Source organism: Lemur catta, chromosome 2 (genome assembly GCF_020740605.2).
Source record: "Lemur catta isolate mLemCat1 chromosome 2, mLemCat1.pri, whole genome shotgun sequence".
Lineage (NCBI taxonomy): Eukaryota > Metazoa > Chordata > Mammalia > Primates > Lemuridae > Lemur > Lemur catta.
The window spans coordinates 48737979-48754604 of NC_059129.1; the positions used below are offsets into that span (position 1 = coordinate 48737979).

General features: G+C 36.1%; 1 protein-coding gene across 2 annotated transcripts in view; it reads right to left on the bottom strand.

Moving 5' to 3' along the window:
• KIF6 (kinesin family member 6) overlaps positions 1-16626 on the bottom strand; it is a 367880-nt gene that overhangs the window by 224256 nt on the left and 126998 nt on the right. Inside the window, exon 7 of one of the 2 annotated variants that reach the window (XM_045543626.1) lies at positions 4327-4533. The exons of the other annotated variant lie outside the window; for it this stretch is intronic. Within the exon in view, the coding sequence (XP_045399582.1) occupies positions 4327-4533 (207 nt within the window). The remainder of the gene's footprint in view (positions 1-4326; positions 4534-16626) is intronic. 2 annotated transcript variants of the gene reach the window in all.

Consider the following 16626-nt stretch of genomic DNA (forward strand, 5'->3'; position numbering starts at 1 on the left):
ACACACTGCAGTTTCTCCATATTCATGCTCTTCTTTCCTGTCACCTGATCTCTTCTCCTCTCTCCATTATCTTGTGCTGAACTTCTTCTTTTCCTGTGAAGATACTTGTATATCAGTGTGAATAGTTACCAACTAGGGTGATGCAGTGGGTGAAAATGAAACAGATAAATTACACTCAGAGAGCCCAGGGCCAATGACATGTGAAAGTCATTGAGAACTGAGCTAATCGATCCCCCTGGGCTGGAGCTGAGAGCTATGAGGCTCACAGTCCCACTGCCTACCACACTGGGACCCCACTCACTCCTACTCATCTTCCCAGCCTCCCAGGCCCTCAGAGAACCATCCTCAAGTCTCATCTCCTGAGTCTAAGTCAGATCCCCCACTACCCGCTCCCCTTACTCCTTTCACTTTCTTATCACAGCTCTCACCTGGATTCCAGCCACATACCTAGCACGTCTCCCCACAATGGGTCATGAGCTCTTCGGAGCAAGGGCTGTTTCTATTTTGTTCACCACTAAGCTTCAGTGCCTAGCACAACCCTCTTTGTTAGATAAATAAACTAATGATATAGAAAATCAAATGCCACATAGCCACCAAGACTACTCACATGAGGCTGATTTTACAATAATTTTGAAGGAAGAAATGTGAAGAGAGGAATAGTTTTAATGACAAGTAGCAGCTTGCAAAGGTTATGTAGAATAAAGAAAAAAAGGAGTAGGGAGCAGAACATTTCTCTTGAGTGATTACAATTGGTCGGAAGTCTGATTCAGCTGATGAATATAATTCTGTATGAACAGATGGACATAATGGAAATTAAAACAGACAATGCTACCATTTGAAACAAGTAGATACATTTCTTTGAAATAAAGCACTTTAAATATAGTCCATTATGTTTTCATATCAATGTTCTATAAGTGTCCTATTAAGTAAAAAGCTCTGTTAAGTATAAGTAGTGTGTAATATTTGAGCAAGAAAGAGCTCAGGAATGCTGACTTTTGTCAAAAACACTAAAATGATCTGAATGCCAAGCAGGCCTTAATCTCTGGGTGCTGCATTACTGGGATTCATCTGGTTGGAGCCTAACTGTATGCACCTTTTTCATACAGAGTGAAATAGGTTTCTCCGAATCTGCTTTTTCAGCCAACGTGACCATTACAAAGCATTTAACACTGGGATGACATCAGTCTCAAAAGGATTCATTACATAGTTAAAAGAAGCTTCGTTTTGTTTTTTTCTCAAATTGTTTAGTCCCCACATTCATTAACAAGTCCTTCTGCCCCACCAATATACTCTGTACTTCTCCACTCCAATTTTTGATCATGTTTTTCTTTTAGAATTTGGAAGTAGTTGCCATCTTTAACATTCAACTCACAGCACTTATACTCAGAGAGCTAAATGGGACTTGAGAAATTATCTAATTCAATATACTCATTTTAGTGAAGATTTTTTTTTTCTGGAAGATTTATTTTGTTAAATTCAGATGAGCTTTCTCTGTCTTTGGAGTCAAATTCAGAAATTAAAAATAGAGCACAGACGAAGGTGGAGTGTAGTCAATTGGGGTAGAAGTAGGGAGGGAAAGCTAAGGCTAAGAAAACAATTGCAGGGTCAAAATTATCAGCCAGATGAAGTTACCAGAAGCTGAAATGAGATTGGTCAACTTTAAGTTATGTTACCATAGTTAAACTACTAGCCTGAAAACAGAAAACATGAGGCCACTTATAACCTGTATTCATACATACTACTGATTTTACAATAAGGCAGTAAGACAATAAGTGAAAAAAGGGCATAGGCTTTGGAGCCAAGCAAATTTAGGTTCAAATTCTCATCCAACCATCAGCCTTGGGAAGACCTTTGGAAGACCTGAATTTGAAAATCTCTAAGATGGGGATAATAACTAACACCTACAATGTAGGGCTATTGTGAGGTTTAAATAAAATGGTATATATACAGGAGGCTGAGGCAGAAGGATCGCTTGCCAGGAATATGAGGTTACAGTGAGCTATGATCACGCCACTGCACTGTAGCCTGGGCAACAGAGTGAGACTCTGTCTCAAAAAAAAATGGTATGTACAATATGCTAGTAGATATACCAATGTTCATAGCAGTGTTATTCATAATGGCCAAAAGGTACAAACAACCCAAGTGTCCATCAATGGATGAATGGATAAACAACATGTAGCATATACATATAATTGAATATGATTCAGTCTTAAAATGGAATGAAATTCTGATACTTGATACAACATGGATCCACCTTGAAAATATTATGCTAGTTGAAAAAAGCCAGACACAAAGGGATGAATATTACATGATTCACCTTACATGAGGTACCTAGAATAGGCAACTTCATAGAGACAGTGGAATAGAGTTACTAGGGGCTAAGGGTAGAGGGAAATGAAAAGTTCCTGTTTGGGATTATGACAAAGGTTCAGAAATGGATAGTGTTGATCATTGCACAATTTCGGGAATGTACTTAATGCCACTGAGTTGCATACTTAAAAATGATTAAAATGTTCTTTCGAAAAATTTCTATTCATGTCCTTTGCCCACTTTTTGATAGGGTTGTTCGATTTTTTCTTACTGATTTTCTTGAGTTCTAAATAGATTGTTGTTATCAGTCCTTAATCTGATGTGTAGTATGCAAAAATTTTTTCCTATTCTGTAGGTTGTCTGTTTATTCTAGTGACTGTTTCCTTGGCTGTGCAGAAGCTTTTTAATTTAATCAGGTCCCATTCATTTATTTTGTTGTTGCCGTGATTGCCTTAGGGGTCTTCTTTTTTTTTTTTTTATTTCAGCTCATCATGGGGGTACATAAGTTCAGGTCATATACATTGTCCTTGTCCCGCCCATCCCCCCGAGTCAGAGTCCCAAGTGCGTCCGTTCTCATTCTCCATACAGTGCGCCTGGCACTCATCATGTAGTCATACCTCCATCCCCTCCCCCCCCACCTCCCTGGGTCTGCACCTTCAAGCATGACCATTCCCCAGAGGGTGCGCAACACACTCGTCATGTAGGCATACACCCATCCCCTCCCCCCACCCCCCCATCCCAGTCTGATATCCAATTGGTATCCTTCCCCGATGTACATTTAGGTGATGATCAGGGAAACCAGTTTTCTGGTGAGTACATGTGATGCTTGTTTTTCCATTCTTTGGACACTTCACTTAGTATAATGGGTTCCAGCTCTCTCCAGGAGAACCAAAGAGATGTCGTATCATCGTTATTTCTTATAGCTGAGTAGTACTCCATGGTATACATATACCACAGTTTACTAATCCATTCGTGGATTGATGGGCACTTGGGTTGTTTCCACATCTTTGCGATTGTGAATTGTGCTGCTATAAACATTCGGGTACAGGTGTCTTTGTTAAAGAATGACTTTTGTTCTTCTGGGTATATGCCCAATAATGGAATTGCTGGATCAAATGGTAGGTCTACTTGAATCTGTTTAAGGTATCTCCATATTGCTTTCCATAGGGGTTGCACTAGTTTGCATTCCCACCAGCAGTGTATGAGTGTTCCTGTCTCTCCGCATCCACGCCAACATGTGTTGTTTTGGGATTTTTTGATAAAGGCCATTCTCACCGGAGTTAAGTGGTATCTCATTGTGGTTTTGATTTGCATTTCCCTGATGATTAGGGATGTTGAGCATTTTTTGATACATTTTTTGGCCATTCTTATGTCTTCTTTTGAAAAATTTCTATTCATGTCCTTTGCCCATTTTTTGATAGGATTGTTTGATTTTTTCTTGCTGATTTTCCTGAGTTCTAAATAGATTCTTGTTATCAGTCTTTTATCTGATGTGTAGTATGCAAAAATTTTTTCCCATTCTGTAGGCTGTCTGTTTATTTTCGTGACTGTTTCTTTGGCTGTGCAGAAGCTTTTTAATTTAATCAGGTCCCATTCGTTTATTTTTGTTGTTGCTGCGATTGCCTTAGGGGTCTTCTTCATAAATTCTTTGCCTAGGCCAATGTCTGTAAGAGTCTTTCCTACATTTTCTTCTAGAATTCTAATAGTTTCGCCCCTAAAGTTTAAGTCTGTTAACCACTGTGATTTGATTTTTGTGAGAGGTGAAAGCTGTGGGTCCTGTTTCAGTCTTCTACATGTGACTATCCAATTTTCCCAGCACCATTTATTGAATAAGGATTCTTGTCCCTAGAGTCTGCTTTTGTCTGCTTTGTCAAATGGTAAATTTTATATTATGTATATTTTACCACAATAAAAAAAGAAAAACAAGACAAAACAGAAATGCTAGTAGAATGCCTGATGCATAGTATGTGGTCAACAAATGATAGCTATAGTTACATCCCACTCTGTCCGTTTTACCTGTTCTAAGTAATGCAGTGACAAGTTGATATACTTGGCCTCTGTGAGAAGCTGGCCCCCTATTCCAGTCTTTGCAACTCGCTCTGAACCAGCCAGGTCAACCAAATGGAGTTTGGCATGTCGTACAGTTGCAGATCCTGGTTCCTTGCTTGACAAATGAATAGTGAAAATGCAGTGGGAACGGGTTGAAGCTTGGTTCATAGGAGTCTATAAAAAAATTGCAGAACAAAAATAATTGGAACAATGAGAATTTTTGGAGAATATCAAAAGATTTAAATTTATATTTCTAATGATAAGACATTTTTCATGAAGCCAACACTGTCAAATGGAGCTAAAACGCTTACAGTTGAGAGCCTTTTTAAATTTTTTATTATTTTTTATTTTATTTTATTTTATTTATTTATTTATTTTTTAGTTGAGACCCTTAAAGTAAGTTTTTTAAGCATATTACCTCTTGGATTACTGGGAACAAATGGGTGATTCAGAAAATCAGAAAAGAATTCTAATGAGGTAAAGATTGAGTCCTCTTATGAATATGTTAATTGTATTTCATTACCTGACTATAATTGATACCTTAACCTTGGCTACCCATATTGAAAATGTTTAATGTTAATCCATGGGAAAACAGGTAAGAATGTATGTATCAAGAGAATTCATTACCATAATTGTAAACATGATCCATAGACAAAGATGCCTACCATCCCTGCTACTATTCAACACTAAACCAGAGATCCTAACCGATGTAATAAACCAGAAAAAGAAGTAGGAGGTATAATGATAGGAAAAGAAGAGCTTAAAATATCATTATGCATGGAAAAATGTGGTGGTCTACATAGAAAATGTAAGAGCATTTTCAAACAAACTGTTAAGAACTAAAAAGTTTAGCAAGGTTGTTGGATGTAAGATCCATATGTAGCAATAAAATCATCAAAGATCTAATAACATAGCAACAGTTAACCAGGAAATATGATATTATTCACAATGGCAATGAGGTAATAAGGGATTAACTCTATAAAAGATATGTAATTTATAGGAAAAATGATAAAATAATATTAAAGGACACAAAAAGAAAACCTGAATAAATTGTATATTAGATATTAATATATCATTTCATAAGTGAGAAAACCCAAAGTTAATCTATATATAAATATCTCTATATTAACTTATATATTGAATGAAATTGAAATAAAAATGCCACAGGTTTTTTTTTTTTACAGAAAAACACAAACAAATTGATTCTAAAAATCATATGGAAGAGAAAATCTTCAAATAAAATGAGAAGGAATTTTGTGAAAGAACAAGGAAGGGGACTTGTCCTGCCGCCTAGCAAGGTATACCATAAAGCCACAGCTATGAGAACAGTGTGGTATTGGTGCAGGAGCAGGCAACCAGATCCATGAGACATGCTGAACTCTGCACATGACAGAGGTAACATCACATCACAGCAGAGAAAGGATCTAATTAATAAATGGTGATGGAACAACCAGCTATCCATCTTGAAAAAATAAATTTAGATTTCTTTCTCACACTATCCATACAAATAAATTCCAGAATGGATTAAAGCCTTAAATATAAAATAATGCAACCCTAACACTAATACAAGAAAACATGGAAGCATATTGTAATCAACCCAAAGAGGAAATGGACACTTTAGGAGAGGACATAAAACAGAAAAGTGAATTGATTTAAAATATTTCACCAAAATAATTCAAAATTTAAAAACTTCTGGTGTGATAAAATCCACCATAAGATTAAAACACTAGGAGAAGATATTTGCAATACATATGGCTGACAAAAGATTAATATTTGAAATAAAGAACTCCCACAAATCAATAAGAAAAAGATAAACTCCTCAGAAAAAAATGGGCAAAGGATATGAATAGGCAACTCATAAAGAAGAACTGAAAATGGTTAATAAATATTTGAAAAAATGCTTAAATTCATAAATAATCAGGACTACATAACTTAGAACTATAGATTAAGCTATTTCATACCAATCACACTGCCAAAACTATAAAAGCTAAAATCTAAAAAACAACTCTTGGTGAATATAAAAGGAAATGTGAACTTTTATGTACTGCAGGTGAAAATATAAATTAAGAACAATTTTTGAGAGCAGTTTCACAATATATGGCAAAGTTGCAAGTGCTTAGAACCTACAACCCAGCTATGGACTAAAGAGAAGTGTTGGGCAGGTATACCAGAAGACGTATATAAGGACACTCACTGCAGCATTATTTGGGATAGTAAGAAATTGGAGCAAGATGTATAACCTAAATGGACAACTGTGGCAGAAAAAAATTAATGAACTGGGATAATTCAAACTGCAGAGAAGTTAAAATGAAGCAACTTTTGGACAGATTGACATGGATAAATTTCTAAAACAAAATGCTGAGGAAAAAGATCAAGTTAAAGAATAATATAAACACTATGATAGGATTTATATAATTAAAAAGCAGTATTACCTATTATTCATGAAGTTGTTACTTAGGTCATTGAAAATATAAAAATATGGACCAGAAGGATACAGCAAATTAATGATAGTGGTTGCATTTGTGACTGGTGGAAGTGAAAGGCTAAAAAGGGACTTCAGTTTTATCTGCGATATGCTAATTCTTTTACTTAAAAATTATTAGGAGCAAATCCTAGATTGTAAAAACATGGGTGTTAGTCACACATTCCTGTACCTTTTTGTATTTTACATTTTTTACAAGAAAGAAGTTAATCTGATTCAAGATGTAAATGACAAGTTTGCAATATCATCCTCTCAAACAACAAAAACTAAAAATATTCCAAATGAATATTCATATGAGTAAATATGTTCAGATCCCCACCTTTGCAAAATAGGATTTAACCAAAGAATTTCAATAAGGATAGACATATATGCAGATAGGGTAAAATATGTGGATACAATTTCAGCCAGAAATTCTTTCTGTAAATATAAATTTTTGATACATACCATTGTTGATTTACACCAACTAGCAAAATACACACATGCCAAAATGCTGGCATAGTTTTGGTGATGATGATATAGCCAGTGAGTTAAATAGGCTGAAAATTTTTACCCATTACTTGATGCCACAATAACTATACCCAAACCTAGCCAGTGTGTGATTTTGCATGCTAAAGTGGATCAGCAAATAACTGTGCATGTAAAACCGCAAACTCAAATTTAGAACCTAAGTTGAGGTGTTTTGGAAGTGACTGTAAGTTATTTGCAGAACTTAAACATGGGTTTCATTTCACTGTTATATTCACACAACAATAAACCCTACAGTGCTGTAGTGAAAGTCAAATTGACAATCAATGTAAATGAATAACATAGAGACTATGCTCAACAGCTGTCTTCAACTTGGAAACTGATATGCTGAAACCACAACAAAACGTGGACCATTAACAAACATTGGAAGAGTGTACCCATTTCAAAAGAATAAGATTTACATAAACTAGAATTATATATTCTGGAGCCTGTAATTAAAATGCAGTAATATGCTGTAGGAGTCCATGCCTACAGTTTTGCAACTTCTCATAAATATTTTCTGCATGAAGTAGCAGTTGGTGTCCGCTTAGATAAAAAATTTTTAAACCTCAGAAAACACTCTTTATGTGGAGCTTTTAAAGTGTGATTGGATGTACTGGTGTCTGCTCTGTGTTTATTTAAGGATGACTCTATGTCTCATAAGCATAGCCTTACATTTGTCTTTTTAAAGGTAAAATTGTATTAAAATATTTCTGAAACTGCATGAGAACAGATGGCACAATTTAGCCAGATTCATTCAAATTTAAGCACACATTTTAAACAAATGTGCTTTTGGCAGTAGAGATTGTGCTATTGGAAAAATTGTAGTGATGATTAATCATCTGCATGCAGAGAGCTTTCACATTTCATATCAGTCTATGTACACAACTGTGTTCGGCAGTACAGAGACAAGAAGGAAAATAATACATGCACCTTGCCCTCAAGGAACTTAAATTCTAGTCAGGATCTAAAGCCAAATGTGCGAAGCGAGAGTGAACATGAAATGAGAAAGACAAAATATGCAGTAAAGAAAGTGGTCTGTTCTCAGCACTGAGCATCCTGATCATCTAGGAAATACCTGAGAATGTGAACCAGTCCTTCATTCTGGAAGCTCTCCACGCTTTGCCCACCACCTGGTTTCTCAAGTAAAATAGTCTCCAGGTACTTTCTCCCTCTCTAACTGCTCTATCTTCTTTTCCTTTACTGTACCTCTTCTCTTCAGTCACTAAAAATAGGCATGTCCTATGCTATGGTCACCATATTTCTTTGCCTTGGGAACTCATCTTCTATAGCTCCAATCCTCATTGAATAACATGCAATAGATCCCCAGCTGTGGCCCCTCAAATGAATCCAAACTTCACAGAACAAATTCCTTTATTAAAAGGATTTGTCCTGTAAAATTTGGATTTAGTCAAAAGGCCACATTCAAGGATCCAGAAGGCTACATGTGGTCCCAAGGCCGTGGGTTCCCCACCCCTCTACTTACTGGTATTGAAAGCTTAAGCAAATTTACATGAAGTAATTTTGATTTTCATGTCTCTGGACCTGCTTTGCTGCAGAGTTATATTAAATACCAATTGAGTTACTGAATGGTGAAGTGGTCTGTGAACTGTAAAAGGTCATTTGATATTCACTCTATTCAGATGCCTCCTGTATCCTTGTTTCCTACCTTAATTATTCTATACACCAGACTGGAATGTCCAACAGCTCGATGGATAATTGTCACTAAAGTGCCTTGCTAGCATCTTGAACACAATGGTCCCCCAAACAGCTACATCAGTTTACCTCCCTCTGTGTCCCATGGATGGACATCCAATCCATCCTACTCCTGTTAGATTTACCTCCATTTGTCTCCATCCCCATCATTAACCAAATATCCTTTACCGCTCACTTGGGTTTCTGCATTCTCTACTTTATAGTCTCCCTATGTTTACTCTTGTCCCCTTATATTGTTCTCCACCTCTCAAAGTAATATTTTTAAAAGGTGTATTTGATTAATGGCAATCCTATCTATATCCCTTAATTAAACTAGCATGCTTCCTGAGACTAAATATCTCTATTTCTTTCAACTGTGTCTTATGCAACTATTTACTAAAATCCTTTTTAAATATAACACTCTGGCACTCTGAATTAAATACATTCTCTCAAATGTAGTCTAACCACGACAGAGGACATTAGATACATTACTTCCTGGAATTTGGGCAATCTAAATCAAATATAGCCAGTAAGTAGCACATGAAGTGTTATTATGCCAGATTTGCCCCAGCCTTTACCCACGCTATGGAATTTCTTTGGGAAACACACACACACACACACACACACACACACACACACACACACACGCGCACGCATGCACAGAGTTTATGTGATGACTACATTTGATTAGTTTTTATCCCAACATTACAATCTATTGGATCTTGATTTTTTTCAATTCTGTGCTATCTACAAATGAAAATATCCTGTATCTCCTCATCCAAACAATTTGTAAGACATTGAGGAGTAGAGAAGAACAACATTCCATGAAGGCTACCTCTGCTCTCTATCCTGTTAGGTAACAGTTATGAGTATTTTACAATTGCCTTCAATCCAAGTACTTTCATACATCTTCAGTTTTTCTTTATATTCCCAAGGATATTTTGAGAGACTTTGTTAAATAAACTGAATTCATTTGATCCACAGAATTTTATAACCCTATCCGAGAAGTGAAATTAGTTTAGGGTGAAATCAATGCTGAATAATTCCTAATTGTTTACTATTACTTAATAGTCCTTTATCAGTTTCTTTTTTTAGGGCTTGGCAGCAAAATTATACTAATTTGTTATTTTCCAAATATGTTTTCTTTTTTGGAAAATTTAGAATAAATTATTTTCTTTTGTGGGGTGAAATTTTAAAACCCAGGCTCACTGGATCCCTTACAGATTCATCACATCTGTAGCCTATGGTGGATGAAAGTTATTTTTCCTCTTTCTTATCTCCAGTGTAGCAAAACTTTACTTCTCACTGAAGGTCCATCCATCTGAAAGGTTACTTTCTTTATAAAGGCTTTCCGCTTCCCTCTTCCTCCCATCTAGATTCCAAGCTCCCTGAAGGCAGGGACTGTCTTTTTCATCATTGTAACCCTAGCATAACATAGTAGCATTAAAAAATGTTTGCTAATTTGTCGACTCCTGCTCATTTCTCATATTCTGGAATTCCTATGGCACACTCCATAGTTTCAAAAAATCTCCAAATAATTCTGTGACTACATCTTCAAACTTTTAAATTCCACGGACTATAGCTCATTTGAGTCTAAAAATTAGAACTATTTGAAACAGCTAGATTAACATAAATCTCCCTACCTATCTTGGGCTTCAGTTATTTTTTGTGCCTGATTCCAGAGCTAATCACTTCCCTCTACATCTTCATCTGCCTTTTCTCTTGCCTAGAATGTCCTCTTGCTTGTCACTCAGGTATACCATTTTCTTCCTCCCAAAATAAGCCTACTCAAAATTATTTATCTTCATGAATTCTCTTGGACTATTCCCAATTGTCATTAGTCATTATATTCAGAAAAGACACTTAACATTTGTGCATATAGTAGAAAGTTATTAATATCCAAACCTTGGAAGAATCCAAAGGATGGGTTGTTCCAAATGGATTTTTAAATGTTGATTGAGAAATCCATTTGGAACATTGTTTAAAACATTATGACACTGTAATGAATGATTTGCTACAGTGGGTAAGTGAAGGGTGAGGATGGGAGCCGTTGTGCTGAGAATGAGTGTTTGGTGGTCAGCCCATTTTGTGCAATGTAAGCAGAGTCTCAAAAAAAATGACCCTGTCAGACAATGGTGGCTTCAACATGTTTATATAGAAGGGGCTTGGAGCAGTACTATGGCTGTGGTAGGGAGACTGAAGCTGCTTTGGCAGGGCGGTTTGAATTACAGATTAAGTGGAGAAAACATCAAATGCTTACATTGTAGACTGAAGGACAGCACTAAGGCCCCTTCTCCTACTCCCCTGTACACAACCACTGGCCCCGGCTTGGCTACCACTCTCAGAAGTTATTGAACACGGTAAAGAAACTTCAAAGTTCACTGAACAAGAATCCTTTTCTCCAAGGAGGAGATACTCATTGGCTGAAAAAGAAATTTGAAAAGAAACAGTGATGCATTTTTTTCCTGTGTTGTGTACGTGGCTGGCCATTTTTAAGATTGGAAATTTTTATTTTGGGGGCAAGAATCAATAAGTAAAATATGAGTTTTTTGTGTGTTTACATAATATGCTATTACGTTTTTTGTAAAGTTATTTTTTTTCTATTTTTAGTTAAACTCATATGTTTTCAATCACATCAAAAATGGTTGTAGATAGTTAATACAGCCTTCAATGATTCAAATAACCTCTTAATATTACATTAAAGGTTTTCTAGGATTCTTTGAATGCTTATTTATTTCTTGCCATAACTTATAACTTTTATTCCATTCCTGTGTACCAAAATGTCTTGTTTCAACCATTCTGTTATTTTGGAGTATACTATCTCAACAAGAATTTCTACTAATCTAGAATAGGCCAGGTCAAGGAAATCTTTTTTAGATGAAATAGGATGTTATAATGTGTACACCTGAGTCTCCTTAAAGCAAACCAACTAAGAACAATAATAGCTACCACAGAACCCAGAATCTAGCTTTCCACTTTAATTGTCCTGGTTTAATAACCCTTTCTGACCTGATACTCTAATTGATCTGTTTCTCTGCTCATTTGCTCTATCTGAATTTAAGACTGAAAATACCAACCTCCATGTGGTTTTCTGAAAATTTTCTAAGTTGATATTTCTGCCTTTCAGGTTAAACCTCACCCTTAAATAAGGATTACCTAATCCATCCCCCACTGGTTGATTCCTTATATAGCTTTTCCCATATTAAATGGATTGAATTAGGAGGCCCACTACGCCCTTGATGTACTCTCACTCAGCCTGGAAAAGTGAGGCCTGACCAAACCTAGCGGTTTAACACGTGACCCTATAAACCACCTAACTCAATCTTTTCTGGAGTTGTTTTAGAACACACTGCTTAACAGCAAAATATTTCTAGTTGGATATCCCTCTATTGGAATTAATGACCTAAGCATCTCATTTTCCTTTCTGACTTCTCTCTCTCTTTTTGTTTTGTTGTTGTTGTTGGTGGTGGTGGTTTTTTGTTTCTTTTGTTTGTTTTTTAGAGACAGGATCTTGCTCTGTTGCTCAGGCTGGAGCACAGTGGCATGATCATAGCTCACCACACCTCGAACTCAAGAGCTCAAGTGATCCTCCCACATCAGCTAGGACTATAGGTGCATGCCACCACTCTTGGCTAATTTTTAAAACTTTATGTAGAGATGGGGTCTTGCTATGTTGTCCAGGCAGGTCTTGAACTCCTGGGCTCAAGTGATCCTCCTGCCTCGACCTCCCTAAGTGCTGGGCTTACAGTGAATTTCCTCTTTATGAGATACCTGGCTTTTGGAAAAGTAATCAAAACAGTTTTCCCCAGTTGCAGGATCCTAGGTCCTTTCCTTATCCAGATTATTGCCAAAGTAGTTTTGTAAAGGAGAAATTGGGCATACCAGTTTTGTTCCAAATTTAAAAATAAAATTTAGAGCAATCTGGAACATATAATAAGAATGTTCTAATAATTATGATAAGAATAGCCTAATATGTTTTATTATGTATGCCTAACAACAAGTCTAGAATCAATCTGATGGATTTTTGATTTTTACATTCTCATAGATCTCTTAGCTGACTTAATTCTAGGAAAACTGAATGTTAGAATTAATGATGTCTCAGTTGATACTTCGTTTGTTGATTGTCAGGATTCAGAAGATTGCTTCCCATTTGGGCCATTTCTCCAGGATTTGGCAAATCAAAGTCATACATATTTATATCAAAATCTTAGTCTGCTAAATGGTGGCATATATGGCAGATTGAGGTGGAATTTCACCCATATCTTTAATTGGAACTACATTCAATTTTCATCCCTGCTTATCATCCTTGAACTGGATATCATCATATCACCCACCAGCATAAAGGTTTACTCTGTGAACAATGAAAACTAAATAACCCCAGATGTCTGCCCCCTCACATTCATTTTTACTTAACTGAAAGAAACTAAATTTAGTCCTCAGAAGCAATAAGTAACTTATCAAAGTTGTCTAGCATATCCATTTTTCATTATTTAAATTGAGTTTTAAGTTTTTTTTCCCCTCTCTTCTCTTTCTTTTAAAATTCAGTCTGGCTTAAAAATTTTCAAGTCTAACCACTCACATTACTGGAATAATAATACGGGGTTATGAGCTAATAATATGAGCTAACAATTTTGAGAATTTATAGCAGTTTATTCAAACCGTCTTTAGGGAAAAATCTTTTTTTGCACATACTACATACCTTGAGATTATAGGTAAGCTGAAAATACCCTTTACTGTCCTGTGTATAGACAACTAGGACACAGGTAGTGATGACATATCAAGCAGAATTCAGATACACATTTGTAAAATGTTGTTCTTGTGAAAGAAATTTATCCTGTCAAACTTGTAACAGCTCTCAATGGAATCTTTGAGCATGGGAATCAAGATCAATAACAGACAAAATTTGAGAACAATGTCGCTCAGAATGGAGATGCTAACAGAAGAACTCCAGAAGCACAGATGTCTAGTATTAGGCATATTATTTTACTCTATTTTATAGTCTAATAACATTTTTTCCACATTTTAAAGATTCTATAGTTTTCTCCCTGGCCATGAAGATTTCTTGCTGTTAGAATTGGCAAGACTCCAAATGGCAGACCCAAAACATAATCGACCTACACACTAAAGTTTTTTGGTGGCTAATAAGACCCCTGTCTCCTCCCTCCTAGCTTGAAAACAATACAAGAAATAGACAAAAGTCCGCCTGCTAAAAAATGAAAAAATCTACCAGCCTTATGGCAAGAAGAATAGGCTCTGTACTTAAAATGAAACCCCACATCAACTTCCCACCAGTTTCCTCCAAGTGTACTCTTGATTTGTAGGATAAGCTACAAGCAATGTATCTGAGTTATTATCTCAGTTTCTTGCAGAAGTAGTTTTACTCCCCCTTCATCAAGCTCTGGAACCTCCTGCCAGTGTCTCCTGCTAGCGAGTGCTGCCTACAGTTTGTGGTGGCTTCCCGCTGTGGGTGATCTCAGTCTTATCTCACTGTCCCATTTGGCTTCTCAGATTCTTCCCACCTATTCATTAAAATTACCTGCATTGAATTTCCTCTGTTTTAAATAGTCAGATTGTTTTGTTTTCCTGCTTGGATCTTCACTGATACACTCAGCTATGATTTAATAAATGTTTTCAGATAGCATACGATACTGATAGAAGTATAAAGTCTTTGTATTATTTTTCAAAGTTATAGGGAAGACATTACCCATCTTGTCACACAAGATCCCTTAAACAAATATACGAACATTTTACCTACAATTCAATGCCTGGAAGTTTGCTCTCTGAAAAACAAAAACTATATAACCCCAAATGGCAGAATGTTTCTTTTGTTTTTATGTGTCTGCCCAAAGAATCATAGCTAAATTTTGCCATCAGTAATAACGATTAACTTATCCCAGGTGCCTATCATACTCTTCTTTGTTTGAAATTGAGCTTACCTTTTGAAATTTTTTTTCTCTTTAACATTTTCCTCCAGATTTACATATGTTTTAATATCGTAAATTGCTTCAAATCCTTTTGGAAAATAGATGACATTTATAGAACTAATATTTTTTTTTACTGAAAAAAAAATGCCATGTTCCTTACATCTGAATTTTATGAAGGAATGAGTTATTATTTTGTAAAAAGGATACATACTCATTATGTTCATGAAGATGAACCAAGTTATACTATAGTAGCAAATTAACAAATAGCAGCATAATCATAGAGGCTTAAAATTATAAAGGTTTCTTCCTTGCTCACATTATTTATCCAACATGGTTTAATGGCAGCTGTGCTCCATGTACTTGACACTCAGATACTAAGGCTGGGGGAGACACTGACATCTTGTGAGGCCACCATCTCAACATGACGCTCTGGGTTTGCCACAACAGAGCAGAGAGATTAAGGAGAACTGTGGGCCATTTCTTAAAGGCTTCAACCCAAAAGTAACATGTCACTTTCACTCACATTTCATTGGCTAGAACAAGTCACATGAACACTCTTACCTTCAAGGAATCATGTGCTAGAAGAAATAAACTAGAAGTTTTGGGGAACACTGGTAATCTGGGAACATCCATTATTTTAAAAGTCCAAACACCACAAAAAGGAGCAGAGATGAAAGTGAAAATCTCCCGATCAAAAATGACAATGTTCTGGGAGAATGATATGCCCTTTTGCTAGGTTTCACTATGTGCCTGGGAACTTAAACAAATACCACTTCCCAGCAAATCCATATGCTTTAAGTTTTCAATTACTTTTGGTTTGTGAAAAGTGCCCCTAGCATCACCTCTTATATTTTCAGTGAGGTTCTGGATCTTGTCTACCTTTATGCCTTTGATGCCAAAAAAGAAATGCTTCAAAGTTTACAGTGTAAAAAAAAGACAATGTTAATGTTTGGTAAATATTGTTTAAACATTTCTTTATATGCACACATTATATATATATACATATGTATTTATATATATTTATTTATTTACATACATACACACATACACACATATATGTAAGAACAGATAGAAGTAATTTTACCAACACAGAAGTACACCACACAGATCTTTCGTTCTTTTCTTTCTTTTCTCTCTCTCTCTTTCACTCTTTCCCCCCTCCTCCTTTCCTTTCCTTTTTCCTTCCCTTTCCCCTTTCCCCTTCCCTTTCCCTTTATCTTTTTCTCTCTTTCTCTCTTTCTTTCTTTTGAAAGAGTCTCACTCTATTGCCTGGGCTAGTGTGCAGTGGTGTTGTCATAGCTCACTGAAATCTCAAACTCCTGGCCTGAAGCATTACTTCTGCCTCAGCCTCCCAAACAGTTGGGACTACAGGCATGTGCCACCATGCCTGGCTAAGTTTTGTATTTTTTTGTAGAGACATGGTTTTGCTATGCTGCTCAGGCTGGTCTCCAACTCCTGGCCTCAAATGATCCTCCTGCCTCAGCCTACAGAAGTGCTAGGATTACAGGCATGAGTCACCATGCCCAGCCTATTTCAGTTTAATAGAATAAAAAAGAAATGAGTAAAACTAAAGGATTAGATGAGCTTTAGAAGTATATGTTTCTTTATGGTAAGATATGTACATTTTTTCTAAAAGGATCTCTTTAGATTTAAGAAAAAACT